The sequence below is a fragment of the Triturus cristatus genome, chromosome 11 (genome assembly GCF_964204655.1).
Source record: "Triturus cristatus chromosome 11, aTriCri1.1, whole genome shotgun sequence".
Taxonomy (NCBI): domain Eukaryota; kingdom Metazoa; phylum Chordata; class Amphibia; order Caudata; family Salamandridae; genus Triturus; species Triturus cristatus.
This window is the reverse complement of record NC_140594.1, coordinates 224,730,822-224,748,430: the sequence shown is the minus strand read 5'-3', so window position 1 is coordinate 224,748,430 and position 17,609 is coordinate 224,730,822. Positions and strand designations below refer to the sequence as shown.

At 51.1% G+C, this 17,609-nt stretch overlaps 1 protein-coding gene across 7 annotated transcripts in view; it reads left to right on the top strand.

Annotated features, from left to right (window-relative positions):
* GIT2 (GIT ArfGAP 2) overlaps nucleotides 1–17,609 on the top strand; it is a 668,976-nt gene that overhangs the window by 642,628 nt on the left and 8,739 nt on the right. For all 7 annotated transcript variants that reach the window (XM_085633297.1, XM_085633301.1, XM_085633299.1 and 4 more), the window contains one exon: nucleotides 2,464–2,527. In XM_085633297.1, coding sequence (XP_085489423.1) covers nucleotides 2,464–2,527 — 64 coding nt within the window. The remainder of the gene's footprint in view (nucleotides 1–2,463; nucleotides 2,528–17,609) is intronic.

The following is a 17,609-nucleotide window of genomic DNA, read 5'->3' as shown; positions in this document are numbered from 1 at the left end:
ACTAGTTCCAACTAACATCAGTAAGAAAAAAGCAAGCAACAACAGCTTCCAGTCTCTGCTCGCAGGCACACCTCTCTCCCAGACTGCACGTCCTATCACAAAATATTTAAATTAGCTCCCTTATCCAAGGGCATTGTTGATACTCCAGTCAAGGCCATGAATGCATTTCTGTCAGTTGAAAAACAGAAGTTAATTATGATGCTTTTTATAAAGACTGTTCGAGGATTGAGACTTAATTTGGCAAGGACCTTTGTTGCTGCCTGTTTGTTCCAAATCTTGCCTGCTGGTATACTTATTAACCTCGCAATATTCACCTCACAACTGATTCAATCTATTTCTACGTAATTGGGAATCAACAAGGTAAAGCTACTTAGTTGATACTGCTAATGTTTTCTGATTATTAGATCATTTTATTAAGAAGGTCATTTTCATTAGACGTCAATTTAATATTCAGAGGAACACACGTGGAGGAGTACCACGGAATGTTGATTCCTGCTCATTGGGGTACCCAAGATGGTTGCTGTCTCAGTCATGGTTCCCAGAATACTCAAAAGAAGTACGGCTTAAGACTAACGTTATTCTGAGGCATGTAGGCGTCACTATTTCAAACGTGAAGTTGAAAATGTTATGGTAGTTTTATTTCCTATGCCATGCTATAATGCAGCCAAATACCTATTCGTTTTTGTTGACTTAATTTCAGGGAGTAGTGAGAGAAATAGTTTTATTAGGAGTAACTGTAACCTTTACGTAGAGCACTCATGTTACTGTTTTCACTTAAAGTAAGTGTGCCTGTCTTCCACTTGAAATATGTAAAACAAATGCAAGGAGGGAGTAAGTTGGCAGCTATCAAGTGTTAACTTTTCAGCTTTAACAGATTTGGATGTGTTTTGCGCAGGGCCCCTCCCCTCGCGAACCTTGGAGGCTATCCGGCAACTAGGCACTTCGCAACACACCATAATACACATGTACAGAGCCTTAAAGGGTGATGATCCCCACAAAGAGTTAGGGGTGAGGTCGACCTGGATGTCTGATATAGGGGTGCAGTTCACAGACAAGGTGTGGGACTTGGTGTGTGAACAGGTGCAAGCAGTTTCGAGGAAGGCAAAATTTCAGCTCCTTCAATTCAATTTTCGACATCGCATATATCTTACTGCCGTGATCCTAAGTAAGGTTTATACAGTGCGAAGTCCCGCATATCCTAGGTGCCAGGCAGAGCGGGCCCCCATTCCTACACAGTGGCTGGGATTGCTTCCCTGTGCAGCGTTACTGGCTTTGGAGTCTATCCTTGCTACATTGGCAATGGTAACTGGCATCCCATTGGAGCCTGGCCCGCTGCAAGATATCCTGGGAGTGATCTAAGAAAAATAGAGAAAGATTCATTAGAAATACTTGAATCTAGCGCTGGTTGCAGAAGGGTTGCGATTTGGTGGTTAAGTCGCAAGAGCCCCCCCTCACCGTATGGTACAGTGATGTTAAGATATCTTAGCCAAAGAGAAGTTTATTAAGCTGTATAGACTGGATGAGAATGTGCAGGAGGACTTGCAGACATGGGCGAGCTTGCTGGGTAGATTGGTTGAAGGGAAAGAGGTAGTAGTGGGTGCCCCCGGAGGAAGGAAATCTCTGATTAGCAAAAACACCTAGTCTCCACCAGCTCGATCGCTTCTTCGGAGCAGGACCTGTAGTCCTTTCAGAGATGCTACTGCTTTTGAATCCGGATTGGGGGAAGTGGGTCAAGGATTGTCAGTTTATGCTTTGCTTGTTCCTTATGCTGGGGAAATGTGTTGTTTATGGTGCACACTGCTATGACATTGCTGTTCATTCAACGAAAACTTAATAAAGATTTTTTTAATTTATTTTAACTTTCAGCCATTACACTGAATCTACATCCGAACAGCTTAGCTGTGTGTATAACGGTTTTGAAGTGTGTTCTGTAAAAGACCAGAGGTTTTTTTTTTTAACTAAACACCTCTTAGCTGTTACATTGGAAAAAATGATCAGATAATTCTGGGATCTGATTAACAATTGGCGAAAAACCTGTTGAGCAGAACTTTATTTGGAATATGCACACTTTTTAAAATCTTATCCTACAGTAAGGTTGTGACAGCTTAGGAATTTGAGGGTAGAAGGATAATTGCTGCATATCTATTTGACTGTTATAAAGTTCTATTTAACCTATTTGTTGTCTGTACCATAAACAAAAATAAATAGGGTGCACAATGCGTGTCTTCTATGCATGTTCCTGTATATTAATTATTGCATCAAAATAACAGAAAACGGAAATTCTATCCACTTTCCTCGCATCATCTGCACAGGCTTATGCACTTACAATCACTTATGATAAGTGATGTGTCCCTATTGTGCATGGCGTGTTTCTGGACTAACAGGAATTAATGTAGATACCTTTGCAATATTCATGTGTTTTCATGAGAAGAATAATAATGCTGATATTCTTATTCCTTGCAGTTACATACCATGTTCAGAAAGAATACATGTGGCTGTAACTGAAATGGCAGCGCTGTTCCCAAAAGTAAGTAAAGTTGTATGTAAAAGAGTTGTTTAATTAAATCACGTATGAACAAATTTTAAAATATATTTTTGTGAATTTAGCTGAATCCAAACTCAAACGCAGTACACAGAGGAAAATGGGTTGTCATTGAAATAACTCTCCCAGTCCAATACCAACTCGCACGCAACAGCCAGCTTCGCTTCAACAACTGCATGTTTTATAGAAACTAAGGACGATTGATCATGTCCTGGGAACTATGACGTAGAAGAGTCCTGTATTGAGCCCACTGTTACCTCACTATTCATTCGTATACCTGGTGATCTGCAAGGGGCTAGCTTAATTTCATTGAAGTTCGCATCTGCCAGTCTCCAATACCAAGTCTTAGCGATACTTGTAATGTCAGTGCCGGGTACAGAATGAACTTTTCTGTGTCGAGTGGGCTTGTCATCTGGTTGTCTGACCAGATTAATCAGAGGTGGTTCTCGAATTTTGGTTTGATGAGGTGCACCAAGTTGCCTTAGGATATCACTCTGGTCCATGCATTTGGTGGAGATCCACCTGAGTATGTTAGGAACCCACCTCATCAGAGTCAGGGCACAGTTGGATTTTCATGGAACGTAATAACTATGAGACCACTACATGGTGTGTTGAGGGGTTCATGCGGTTTGGTATTGGCAAAATAAAGTAATGTTATCGCCCCTCACTTAAGTGAGCGATCCAGTTCAACCAGGACTTGAAAGAGTTGTCGACTGTTTTTCCAGTTAGCGAGAACGGATTTACATGCTGCAGACAGTAATATATCTTCCAGGAGGCTATTATTATGTGTCTTTTGGGTCAAGGAGCCATGAATGAGTGAGAGAAAGTCCATTTCCAGGTGGATCCCGAAGAGGGAATGTGTGAAAAAAAAAATACAGTCCTAGAACTTAGAAACAGAGCTACAGTAAAAAAAAAAAAAAGCAAGCAAGTGAGGGAGATCACTAATAGTAATATTAGAGTTGCAACACGTTGAATCCGCGCTAAGAGACATCTTGTGAAGGCAAGAGGGAGTCCAGAATGTTCAATTTAGGAGCCAATATTTTATTTGGGAGAAAGAGGGAGTAATTTTGTTAGAGACTACTGATTTCCAAAACAAGCTCCGCTCGCCTGGAGAGATAGACCCATTATGTGTTTAACTAAGGCATAGGTTGAGCAACTGGTTTTTGTAACATAACATTTTCATTTGGAGTTAATCGTAATAGTCAAATTTCAGGCATAAAATGGGCAGCAAGCCAGCTGTGTATAACCCCCCCAAGGCAATCTTTAAATCTTATTCTTTTCCAAGTTAAGTTGGGCAACTCCCAATTAACCACGCTGTCACAGTTGAGTAAAGCAGCATCCTTTGCAAAAGGCACTATCTCCTACAGCCACATCTGTTGTGTTGGGGTGATAGGCTGTACCTTTCTTAGCCTCTGACTGAGCAAAATTAGCTAGGTAAAACGCACAGAATAGGAGTGCAGTAGGATACCCTTGAATCTTTTTTTAATAATGATTGCGCACCTTCCTTTCCTCGCAGCAGTAGTACGAATATTCATCACTTGTAGCTGTCTTAGATCTTAAGCCAAACCACAGAACATGGGGCACCTCTGCCAAAACCCTTCATGGCAAAATCAATATATTAAAACAGCAAAAACGTGGAAATAAGTGGTCCTTTCATAAGCACACTTGGATCGATAATCTGCAAAACTTTGGTGTTCCTGATTATATGAATAGGATAGGAATTAACGCCCAGAAATAGGTCACCAACAGACTCCAGATGGTGCAGAACTCAGCCGCAAGACTGATAACAGGCACCCCCAAGTATCATCCTATCTCAGCAATAGTACGAAGTCTTCACTGGCTACCTATAACAAGCCGGATTAAGTTAAAGGCCCTCTGCCTTGCCTTTAAAGCCATTCATAACAGCGGACCAGTCTTTCTGAGGAAAGCCTTATGTGGTTACACCCCCAGCAGAACTCTCCGCTCCTCAATGGCCAACCTCCTGCATATCCCCCGCACAAAGAAAGTAGCCTGGGGTGACAGAAGATTTACAGTCGCTACTGCTAAACTGTGGAACACCCTGCCCCAACATATCAAAACTTGCCCATCCCTACTTGCGTTTAGGAAGCAGATCAAGGCCTGGCTTTTCAATCAAGAGACTATCTAGCTCTTGCCCAACGTCTACCTAGTCCGCAGCGCCGAGACACCCCAGGGTATTTGCGCGCTCTATAAATTGCTTAACTAACTAACTAACTAATGAATATTATAGGACTTTGCTTTGTTGCCATCATGTACTACTGAAGCATTAATCACAGGAAAGAACCCACTGCTGCTGAATTTTTATTTTTAAAAGACTTTATAAAGGAAATGAGTGTGACAGTATTTTTTAAATATAATTTTTATTGTACTTAAACATTTGTCATCCAATCAGGTATGCAAAGCCAAGAAAATTGCAGCAAAGCAACCCTCTTTTTTTCATACGCAAAATATCTTAGTTGCATCTTGACCGTACATCCAGGACACAAACATTCATGACATCACATTAATTTTTACAGTAGCATTATGCACCACATGTTGCCTCATCCCCCTTTCAAATGGGACAGCCTTTTTCTCCTGTACCTAGTTACTGTATGTACCCTTCCAGTTTCCACTGTCCAGTGGCGTACCCTCTGGCATCACTCCTGCTCAGCAATCTCTTCCAAAATCAGTTGATTTTGCAAACTCATTTGTCACCTCCGACCATATTTCTGAAGTTTCAACCTCCTTATTGCCCTTCCTGGACAATTTTATGTGTGTTTTTTTGTTGGGGTGGGGGGCTAACGCCCATTCCATCACATCTTTCATCCATAATGTTGCACTGGGGTCCATCCACCCTATGACCGTGACAATCTTTAATCGAAATTTCAAAATAAAGAGAGATAGTAGAGCATATTAATTCAGAACAATGCAACCGTTGGTGACTCTCTGAAGTAGATTAAGCATTGATGAGATTTCTGATGGGTACGTATGCTTGCAAATTTCTCACCAAACGCATGTACTCCAGGCACCAGGCTGGATCTGGCAAACGTTTCCCTGGCAATATTGCTGTAAGGCTGCTAGGTGAGGCAATCAGCCTTCTGTCGCATCTCCTTCCACCTCAGGTGTGACAACAGGCTGTATATGGCAGTGACTGACATTAATTCCTGTTTTTCTTCACCTCATCAGCTTGGATCCATTTACCATAAAAATATCTCCATGAATTCGATAGTGACTAGGTTATACATCATCTCTTAAAGTTTTGGGGTTTAAATCTTGTCAGCTGTATTGCAAGAGGATCTCTTTATCTGATTCACGCAACCTATGGTGTTTCGGTTCAGACTGCGACTGCTGCTCATCTCTGCACCAGAAGGCCATTAGTAAGTAGGAAGTCAAGCTATTTTTGGCCAGGGGATGCAAGAACACCTCCTAATCACTCCATTTCTCAACTTCAGCTCAGTATTTGGACAAGATTCAATCTCCCAAAGGATCCCCCCATAAGAAAATCGTTCACCTCTGTCTAGATGAAACAGTACCAGTGGTAGTACTCTCATTGGAGCTGATTCCTGTTCTGAAGACAATAAAGCTGAAGTTCATGACTTCATTCACTGACTCCTCCCAGTTTTTCTGATGAGATATGTTGGACATTTTCAGAACAAGTTCTCAACTTTTTGGCCAGTCCTCAAAGGTGGGGCTGATCCTGCAGATTTGGAGATTTCAGCAGCCTTGACCAGACTCTTCCATACCCTGCACTTCACCAGGCTTCGACCTTGGTGCTATTCCTTAAGATGTTCATGCCTTCTAAAGCACCAGTTGTCGTGCCCCAGTATCACCTATGATGCCATCTTCAGTGCCACTCTCTGAGACGGTTTCAGCACCACTTCCTTCTTTGAAGTCTTCAGAAATTATCTGTGTGACAAAGTCAGAGATTCACACCTACTTTCATGATGCACCTTTTTCATAGCTCCTCCCAATTGCCTGGTTTGAAGAACTCTTCAGAGCAAATTCCAAAGCCCTGGATATGCCCAATAGAGACTATGGGCGCATAGAGGAAGACCATTCTAAAGCTGACTTCCTTCGCCCTCCTTACATTTCAAATGATGGCCTTCTAGATCTACAAAATGTAGGTTGCCTTAAGGAGGAGACATTCTTTATCCCTCAGGAATGCATGTTCATATACTTCTGTGGTACAAAAGCAATAGAAGCTCTGACCTTTGTGCAGTGGTGAAGCAAGGTTCAACTTATTGACTGACATCCTTGAAGTCATCCTTGGTGACTCCAGAGCAATAGCTGCCAATCAACAAAGCACTTTAGGAGCCAGTCCAAAGACAAATTGCACAGCGCCATAGGCCTGCACCTAAATTCATGTCTGCATGCCTGTCACTGGAGAGTTTGCTCTCCTGCCAGTTAAAAGTGAATACTTTCCACACCACTCCTATTGTTCACGCGTTTAAAGCCTGACTCTATGTACAGAAAAGTATTTGCTTCAGGCAGACTAGCCTTGCATGCTGCAAATGCTGCAGATCTCCTTAGCCTATACATCCACGCCTTGTGGGGAAGTGGCTTGGATGGCCAGTGTCAATCTCCCTTGTGACATAGAAAGGCCTTTCTCTGACCTGCTAACCAATGGTTTGGACTCCTCCATGAAGTGCAGCCTGGACCACATCTTCAAAATTGCTCAGACCATAGGCATGTGGATTACCTTACAAAGACATGCATAGATGTGCTCAACCCTATCAGTAGGTGATATCTAGATAGCATTGATGGATTCAGTGGCGCGCATGCTCGTCTCTGGCAATTTTGGAATCGGCGTGTTATGGACTGTTTTCTGGATTTTATTGAAGCAGTTGGACCCACAGTACTGACACTTCTGTGGCTTCTCCGAAAAACAACACTCATGGCAGAAGCAATCTTCCTAGCCGGTATAGACCCACTATGAGCTTTACCTCCTTTTAAGGAAGAGGAGGGCATATGGGATGCTAACATCACAAGCAGCAGTAGTTCCAGTCTCCCACGTCTTATGATGGATCTGCCTTCTAAAAATGTCTTTGACTCCTCCCCTTTACCACTAACATCAATGGGAGGAAGCGTTTCCTACTTTCTTTTTTTTAAAAAAATCTGTTTATTGTTTTACAAATTTTACAGCTTACAGACAGGCACCAGTATTCAATTAACATTGACCATATCATAAAGTAGTAGGCTAGAACAGTGAAGCCGTACCGTGAAACATGGGGACCTTTCACCCGACAGTCAATGGTTTCAATGACCAAGTGGTAATAATACGAACCCCAGTACGATACACAATATCAAGCTTTGGTATGATAGGCCCAGTGGTATAGTGCACAGAGTCTACTCAAATTCATCAGGATACTTGCAGGTACAGATAATAAAAGAGAACATAAACAGGGGGGCAGATCGTCAAGAACCCCCAGCAACCAAGAACAGCAGCAAAGTCCGACCTGCAAACGTATACTTCACATTATGTCCCCAGCCCTTCCGCCCCCCCCCCCCCCCCAAACGAGCAGTCCCACATAGGAGACCCGGCTGTGTCGTGATAGGTGTCCTCCGAAGTCCCAGTGTTTCCTCTCTCAGGAGAGCTATGCCTTCCGCCTTGGTCCATGCCTGGAGTGAAAACCACCATGCCCATGTGTGTGGTGGATCCGGTGCCTTCCAGTGTTTAGTGAGTAGTCGTTTAGCCACCACCAACCCCAATTCGGGAAAACGAGAGGTGACGTTCATAGCTGGCGTTCTGCTGAATAGGTGTAGTAGATAGACGGGCCACTCAAATGGTATGGTACGGCCTGTGCATATATGCAGTGCCTCGTGGACTGACTCCCAATATGGGCGCAGCTTGCAGCAACTCCACAGCATGTGCACCAGCCCAGCCCCCAACTCCGCGCAGCGGGGGCAAGCCGTGTCCATGCGATGGAAATTTCTATTAATCATTTCGGGTGTGAGGTACGCACTGTGGAGTATAAACAGCTGTATCTGGCGGAACCGCATATTGCGGGGTATGCGTGGTGGGCTCTGTAGCATCTTGTCCCATTCCCTGTCATCAAGTGGCCTCCCCAGGTCTATCTCCCATTTGCGGCGAAGCGGTTCTAGACTGATCGCCGCGTGTGTGCAGAGGGAGGCCGCAACCCACCGTATCAAGGGCATACCCCGCCCCATCACATGTTGATACTGTATGGTGAGGTGTTGGCCCAGTTCCACCGCCATGTCCCCCCATCTAGCAGTCATTGTCGTAACCAGGGAACGGTGTCTGAGGAATTGCCCAGGTGGCAGGCCTGCCTCATCGACCAGGGAATCGTACTCCATGAGAGTGCCGTCCGGATAGAGGTCACCCAGGGTCTGTATGTCTGCTGCATGCCCCTCCGTTAGCTCAGAGGCGGTGAGCACCCCCAGCCCGCTAGGGGAGCCCTCCAGTGGAATGGCCGGAGCATAAGGAATCAGGGTTCTAGTAAGGTAGAGGCTGCAACGGTAGCATTTGTAGGCTACTACCATGAGGAGTGGTGTCGGCGTTGAGGCTTTCGCGGCAGGGTGAAAGAGCTTGGTAATGTCAGCTAGAGACAGGGGAGGTGTTGTTGTTGCAGTGTCATCGCGGCCCCTACCATTGAATCTGCGCTGCCAAGTAATGTTCAAAGCCCGGCGCAGCCAGGCCTCCCTGGTCGGTAGGTAAGTAGAGCTTGGGCAGAGCGATCCTATGCCGCACGCTACCCCAAATGAAATCCCGGAGCGACCGCGTAAGTGCGGCGAAAAAGGCCGCCGGGATATATGCTGGCAGATTGGCAAAATAGTACAGAAGGCTGGGGAGTATCACCATCTTGGACAAGGCTACCCTGCCGGTGGCTGTGAGTGGGAGCGTGCTCCAAAAACGCATCTGGGACTTAATCGCCGTCACAGCCCTACCCAAATTGCCCTCGATGAGGTCCGCCGGCTGGCGGTATATCTGAACTCCTAAGTATCGGAAAGTGTCCGCTTTCCACTGCACACGCATGCTATCTAGAATATAGCCTGGGTCCAGGATATCCCCACCAAACACATACAGACAGGACTTAGTGGCGTTCACCTTAAGTCCCGAGAGAGTGGCGAAGTTGAGCAGTATGTGTTCCAGAGCGACCAGAATGTTACTAACATCTCTGACAAACACCTGAAGGTCATCTGCGTACAGCGACACCTGATGTGTCGCGTCTCCTGGGGGTTCCATCTCCTAGTGTTGTGCGCATTGCCGCAGCAGGGGCAAACAGGAGGGGCGAAAGCGTGCACCCCTGCCTTGTGCCCCTACAGACTGGTATTGCAGCAGAGATGTAGGGCCCACTTTTTACCCTCACTGAAGGGTTCCTGTACAGAAGTGCCACCATTTGGAGAAACCCCGGGCCCAACCCGTATCGTATCAGCACCGCCTCGAGGTAGCCCCACTCCTAACAGTCGAAGGCTTTTTCAAGGTCCAGTACGAGACATCCCGCCCCAGGCCACCTCTGCACAGTATCCGAGGCTACCCTAAAGAACCACCGTAGGTTCAGTGAGGTACTACGCTTCGGCACAAATCCGTTCTGGTCGCTGTGCACCAATTGTGGCACCACCGGCACCAGGCGCTCTGCCAACACCTTGGCAAATATTTTATAGTCCACATTAAGTAGAGCCAGGAGCCGGTATGATCCCAGACTCGCAGGATCCCGGTTTGGTTTAAGCAGGGACACCAAGTAGGCCTCGCGCATTGAAGGGGGCAGAACGCACTCTTCGAGAGCTGTGGAATAAAGAGTGTGCAGTTTCGGCACCAGGGACTCCCTGTAGGCCTTATAGTATTCAGCCGGGAGGCCATCCGGTCCCGGCGCCTTCCCGGTGGCCATGGAGCCGATCGCCTCACCAATCTCCTCCAAGGTAGGGGGGCCGTCGAGTGACTCCAGATGTTCTCCGGGGACCGTGGGTAGGCGAACAGCTTCCAAGAAACCGTCCAGCTCGAGCCCGGAGCAACGCCCCGCAGAGCGGTACAGCTGCGCATAGTGGTCGGACATCACCCGGTGTATTTCGCGCTGGGGGTAGACCAGGGGTCCTTCTGGCGTACGTATGGCCCCAATCGGGGCGTGGGCGTTTTCCTGCTTGAGTAACCAAGCTAGCAAGCGACCTGCCCTATCTGCTTTGGCATGAGTACGTGCCGTATGGGCCGTGTTATTGTGGCAGCGCAGATGCTCCAGGTGGTCAGCATGCTGCGCCCGAAGACGCGCCAAATGCACGGAGTGGCGATCCCCGCCTTCACAGTCACGTTCATATTGAAGTAATTGCATTTCGACGCTAATTGTTTATGTATGCTCCACGTTGCACCAAGACAGTGTCCCCTGGTAGCCGTTTTATGGGCATCCCACTCCACCAGCGCACTGCTCGCCGTCCCGTCATTCAGTTCAAAATACTCCAGGATAGCCATTCCCAGAGAGGCACGAAATTCTGGATGTTCTAACGCGGCGGGTTGAAGACGCCACGTGGGTACAGGGGGGCGACCAGGGTCCCAGTTCAGTCGCAGCTTCAGGGGATTGTGGTCTGAATGGGTGCGCCCCAAATACTCAGCATCTTCAATCAGCGGGGACAGTGCCTGGGAGCCCACTACCCTGTCAAATCGCATGTGAAGATCGTGCACCGTGGAGTAGTAAGAATATATAAGAGTGTCAGGATACAGGCAACGCCACACATCTAGCAGCGCCCAATGTGAAAGCCATCCGGCGAGGGCCTGGGCGTTCGAACTGGCCTGCGTGGTACGGAGGGGCGGAAAGGACCTGTCCAGGTGTATATCCAGTACCGAATTGAAATCCCCGCCCAGCAACCACGGAATTCCAGCGTAAGGGGCCAATGACTTGGACAGTTGTGCCAACAATGAGGCTTGGTCAATGTTCGGAGCATAAATGGAGCCCAATAGTATTTGCTGGCCGTTTAGTGTTCCCCGAGCCAGAGTGTACCTGCCTGCAGGGTCTATCACTGTGTCTGCACATACAAATGGGGTACCCGCCCGCACCCAGATCAGTGTGCCCCGAGCATGTGCTGAATAGGTCGTGCCATATAATTGGCCTCTCCAGCGTCTTCGCAACCTGTCTAGCTCCGGCTGGGTCATATGTGTCTCCTGTAGGAAGGCAATGGCCGCAAAGTGTCTCTGTAGGTATGCAAAGATGGAATACCGACGTGAGGGCGTGTATATGCCGCGGATGTCCCACGTAATTATGTCAGTGCGCGCCATCGCGAGTGAGCCAGTGTGATGGGGCGCCGGGGCTAAGGCGGGCGCAGGCGGGGCAAGGGACAAGGTCCGGCGATAGCGTGTCGGAGTGCTGCAACAAGAAACACAACTGAGAAACCAAGAACAGTGTAACATCAGGGGCAGACATTGCGTAATGTCCGTCCAAACTTCTATAGCAATGGAGTGGCGTAAACTAGGTCAGTAGGGTGCCTGTGAGGGTGTGCGCGCCAGCTGTGACGTGTCGTAGCCTTCCCCCTTGCTCCTGCATATGTGCGTCGACAGTGTGAGCTCTAGCGCCATCATGTGGGGCCAACGGGCCATGAGTTTGGTTGGTGGGCAAGGGTAATGCAACGCCCCCTGGGTCCATCACCCCCCCCCCGCCACCTCCCCTCCCACCTGGCCCCATGAGTTGGGATGCAGGCACCCAGCCGGTGGCAGGCGGGTCACCGCCGCTCCGACACCAGGAGGGACGGACAGTACCGCTAGTACAATAGATCCACCCCTGCTCCCAGCCATAGACAGGACCCAGCGGGGACTGCCAATGGGTTACTTGCGTGAGCTGTCCATGATGGTGGCCATCGCCAGAAGGTTAGTTCAGATAAGATCATCAGCAGTTTGCGAAATCACCACCGGTAGAGTAAGATCCTCTGAAACGGTAGTGGAGGGCGAGGAAGAGCCGCTTGGCACCAGAGTGGTCAGAATGCGGGGGTCCAAGCGTTCTTGGGCATGTGGGGAGCCGAGGGTGGTGACTGCTTCTAGAGCCTCCAATCTCTCCCTACGCATGCTCTCCGGGGTTGGGGCATTGATCCCAGGCTGGATGAGCCTCTTGGCCCCGCGGCGTCGACGACGTCGGGCTCCTCCACCTGTTGCGGCGCCACTGCTTGAGTTCACAGGCCTCACGCCCGACCACAGCCCCGACTCCTCTAGGCAGTCCCATGTCTCCTATGGGGAATCAAAGAAGTGTGTCTTCTCCTTAGCTGTAATGCGTAGGCGTGCTGGAAACAACAGTGAGTAAGGTATTTCAAGGGCGCGGAGTTGCTGTTTCACTGCAGTGTAGTTGCTCCTACGCTTTTGCACCCGGGCTGTATATTCAGGAAAGAACATGACCGAGCTACCGCTTACTGTGAGAGCGTCCATCTTGCGCGTTTCTCGGAGAACCACGTCACAATCTCTGTAGTTAAGTAACTTAAAGAGGAACGGCCGTGGTCTGTGCTGGGATGCGGTGGGCTCTTTCGACACTGCTGCGACAGGAGACCTTGAGGAATAAGATCACGAAGCCACCGCTCCATGAATTGTTCTGGATGACTACCTTCTTCACCTTCCGGCAGGCCCACCACGCGGACGTTGTTGCGGCGGGAACGACCCTCCGCATCATCCGCCTTGTCTTCCAGCTCATGAACACAATCCAGTAGGTCTTGCAGCGCTGCAGTGTGGCTTTGTGTGATAGGCTGGAGCTCCTTAATTGTTTGGCCCTGCACCGTGACTTTATCAGCCAACTGACGATGGTCCGCATGTGGGAGGGTGAAGTCCGAGGCGATCTTATCTATCCTGGTTTCCAGGGAGGTTCTGGTGTGTTCCAACGCGGCACCTATCCATTCCATCGCTGCAAGGACGGAGTCCATTTTTGCTGCTAGGGCTGTGGGTGTGGGTTCCGGCGTGCCACCAGTACATGAAGTCGGAGGGTGTAGAGCATTCCCACGCGAGGGCCCCTTTTGCATTTTGGCTTTCATACGACCCATCACGAGTTGCTGCGCCGTGGGCATTCGCAGGTAGCCACCAGCCGAGGCGGTGTGACAGCGAGGGGGACGCTCCTGTATTAAGCGCCCGTGAGGGCGGTCCGGTGAGGCAAAGCGCTGCGGCTTCACCCCGGTGGCCGCGGTCAGCGCCCAGCCGAGGACCAGCAGGGGCATCGGGCAGGTTCCGATTTCAGTTGTCCTGGCAGTACCTCAACAGTTCGGTCGACCGCTGCACTCGCCAAGGGTCGCCACCTCTAGCGTCACAGTCCAGTGTGGGGTGGCTCACCTCCTCCCCAGCCTCACCCAAAAATCCGTGGTGTATGCCCGGCCCACGTAGTCTCGTCACCTTCAGAGGCATACACCGATCGCCGAGGCAGCTCGCCAGGTATGCCACCTTTAGGGCTCCAAGTGGCCATCTCACATGTTGCGTCAGTGGCCTCCAGCATGAGTGCCAGCTGGTGTCAGTCTGATTCAGTCAGGGACAACCCCAGTTAGCCACCACCAGTGGCGGTCCAACCGGCCTCCAGGCCGCAGTGTCCCCGTATGGTCCGCACCGGGAGGCGGGGCCCGTCAGGTGTACTGTCATCACCTCCCCGATGCCTCCGAAATGGTGCCAGGGACCGCCCCGCTCACCTCCAGTTACTTCTCCAGTATTGAAGCACTGCTCTCACCGGACGCAGAGGGGGGCCGGCTTGGTCCAATATGCACACTGCACCTGGTGCTGCCCAAAACCATAGTCCACTATCGCTTCCAGTCACTGCAGCTAGATGTGGGCAGTCATCTTTTGTTGCAAAAGCGCCGCAAGGAGGTTGGCAGCAGATAGGGCCTCCCGGTCTTCACCGCCACTGCCGTGGGCAGGTTGGGTCCCAGGAGACGCAGCGCCCCCGCCGCCGAAGGGCGCCCAGGGCCACACAAGCGCATATCCCGCACAGCACCCGGAGCACTGACAGTACATGGAACACTCCGGTTTTCAGGTAGGTCTACCAGACGTGTATCGCCAGATTGTAGGGGGGGGGGCCAGCGCGGTCCGATGTGCACCGCCGAGCGGGCGCCTCAACCGCCCCGCCCGGCTTCTCAGGGCCCAGGTCCGCCGCTGCCGCAGGTAGCTGTCTTCAGGCGCGAGCGTGCATTTTAGGTGCAGAGGACGCTGCGCGCGCATACAGAAGCTGGCAGGGTCATACAGTCACCCCCGCAGCCCCAGCAGACCCAGAGGCACAACGAACAGCGCGGGCCGATGTATACCGCCGAGCTGGTGTGTCAGCCTCTTCGCCTCATCTCACAGAGCCCGGTTTCGCTGCTGCCGCTGGGGGCTTGCTTCAGGCGCGAGCGTCCATTTTACACGCAGAGGACGCCTCGCGCGCACACAGGAGCCGGCAGGATCGCCCAGACACCGCCCCAGCCCCAGCAGGTCCCGAGGCACAACGGACAGCCCAACCGGTGCCGGAGAGCTTCCGACGCAGGATTGGCCCGAGCAGGTAAGTGTTGATGGGCGAAGGCAGGAGAAATTGGCAGGCATGGGGGATTAACGGCTCCGGCTTTACAGATCCCTGTCCGCCATGTTGGCTGGCAAGCCACCACCCACCAAAGCGTTTCCTACTTTATTACCCTTTTGAAAACACTCATGACAAATCGCCAATAGCCTGGGCTTACCCACACGGGCTACGCCCTACCCTTCTGGTCCAAATACATAAAAAATAATAAGGGGTGAATTGCTATGACTAAACTCAGCAACTGTTAATTACTATGGGCCACAAACCAGTCCATTATCTTTTTTGTGTAACATGCCACCCCAGACAGGAACCATTTATATTCAAATAGTTTTTGGTCTAGGTCCTTTAGGAACAGCCCTTCGGATTGCCAGGCCATGCCCCCTCTGAACGGAACACTAGCAACCCCAGACAGTTTTTTTTCTTCTTTTTTTAAATTATTTTTTTATCCCTTATGCATTTATAACACACAAGGGGGGCCAAGCACACAACAAATAAGAAAACAAATATCATGTCATCAAGATTAATACAAATTTGCAAAAAATCAATAGCATGTCTGCAAAATCATAGCAATAGATGTAAAAATTCAGGCACATGAAATATTACATAGAATGATTACCAACTAGTTTGAATTTAAATATTTCATAAAACAATTGTCAGTTCCATGATACATGTAAAATGTAAATAGGTTTCCATAAACAAGCATGCAATAATCAATACAGAGTGTATGCCAGATAGGCTAGTGTGCAAAGTAGGCAAACAGTCTCTTGATCCAAACCCTAGAAAAGTAAGCATTCTGTAAATTACAGAAATAAAGTGCTGATTGTGCATCTCTATCCCTACAACAATCGTTGTCATCTGATTGGTCAGTCTAGAGACGTTTGAGGACTCATCCCTGAGTCCACCGCTCCTCTATCGAATCTCTCGACCCCAGACTGGATTTAGAGTATTTGGGCCTTATCTTTAGGGTGCACCTTGTGTCTGATGTCACAGTGAGCATATGTTCATGTCTGGGCATACCCTTTACACTTGGAGCATTGCACAGAGAAAGATACAAAAGTGATGGGTGGATTGCTTTAACCCCTTCTATGCCCATGACGAGATAGTCTCGTCATGGAGCGCGGTTGCGCTGTGCCCATGACGAGACTATCTCGTCATGGACCCCGCCCGCTAATGAAAGGCCCGGCACAGGAGGGGGAAAGGGCGGGGCACTCAAGGGGTTAACGCTTTCTATTCTTCCCACTGTTTACTCTCATTCTGTCAAAAAGGGCAGGCAGGTCCCGGGTCGGGGTCTCCAGCCCTGAGCCCCGTCCCCCGGCCTGCGGCACTGCCAAAGGCCCGGGACGGGGTTCTGTTGTGGCCGGGGAGCCTCCCCTCGCTCATCTGGGTTCAGGAGCTCCGGCCAGGCCCCTCGGGGCCCCGGGGAGGGCAGCCTCCCCGCTCCGGGCTCAGTCCTGGGTCCTGCCGCGTGGCAGGTTGCCCAGGACGGGGTCCGGAGGGCCCGGGGAGGCTTCCCCTGCGCTCCTGGGAGCCCCGGCTGGGTCCAGGGGGCCCGGCCGGGCCCCGGGTTGGGGGCCCCGGCCTGCGGCACTCCCAAAGGCCCGGGACGGGATTCCGTTGTGGCTGGGGAGCCTCCCCTCGCTCGTCTGGGTTCAGGAGCTCCGGCCGGGCCCCTGGGGGCCCCGGGGAGGGCGGCCTTCCCACCTCAGTCTCCGTCCTGGGTCCTGCCGCGTGACAGGGTGCCCGGGGCGGGGTCCGGAGGGCCCGGGGAAGCTTTCCCTGCGCCTCTGTGCCCGGTCGGGCCCCGGTTCGGGGGCTCCGGCCCCGGGCCCCGTCTCCGGGCCTGTGGCACTGCCAAAGGCCCGGGACGGGGTTCCGTTGTGACCGGGGAGCGTCCCCTCGCTCGTCTGGGTTCAGGAGCTCCGGCCGGGCCCCTGGGGGCCCCAGGGAGGGCAGCCTCCCCACCCCGGGCTCCGTCCTGGGTCCTGCCGCGTGGCAGGGTGCCCGAGACGGGGTCCGGCGGGCCCGGGGAGGCTTCGCCTGCAGTCCTGGGAGCCCCGGCTGGGTCCAGGGGCCCAGCCGGACCCCGTGCCGGGTGCTGCGGCCCTGGGCCCCGTTCCCCAGCCTGCCGCTCTGCCAAGGGCCCGGGACTGGGGTCTGTCGGTCCCGTGCAGGCCTCCCCTGCTTGTCAAGGTTTTCTGCGGGCCCCTAGTCGGAGGGCCCGTCGTGTCCCCCACGCAGCCTCCATGGCTGGGGCACAGTTGGGGCCCTGGGCCTCCGGTCCCCCATGCCTTGGCGCCCGCTCACTCATTCGTTGGGGCACAGAGCGACCAGATGGCTTCCCTTTCGCGCCTGTCCCCTCGGCCATCTGGTCGCGCCTGTCCCCTCGGCCATCTGGTCACACACGTCCCTTCGGCCATCTGGTCGCGCATGTCCCTTCGGCCATCTGGTCGCGCGCAATGCTTTCCAATGGGGTGACAAGATGGCCGGGCTTGCCTGGAAATCTCGATGAGGGTCCATTTGCCTCCCGGATCCCAGCGAGGGCTCCAGGAGGTCGGGTACATTCGCGCCTTGGGTCCCCTCTGTCACCTCGTGCGCACGGATTACAAGAAAGGGGGGTAATTCTCCTC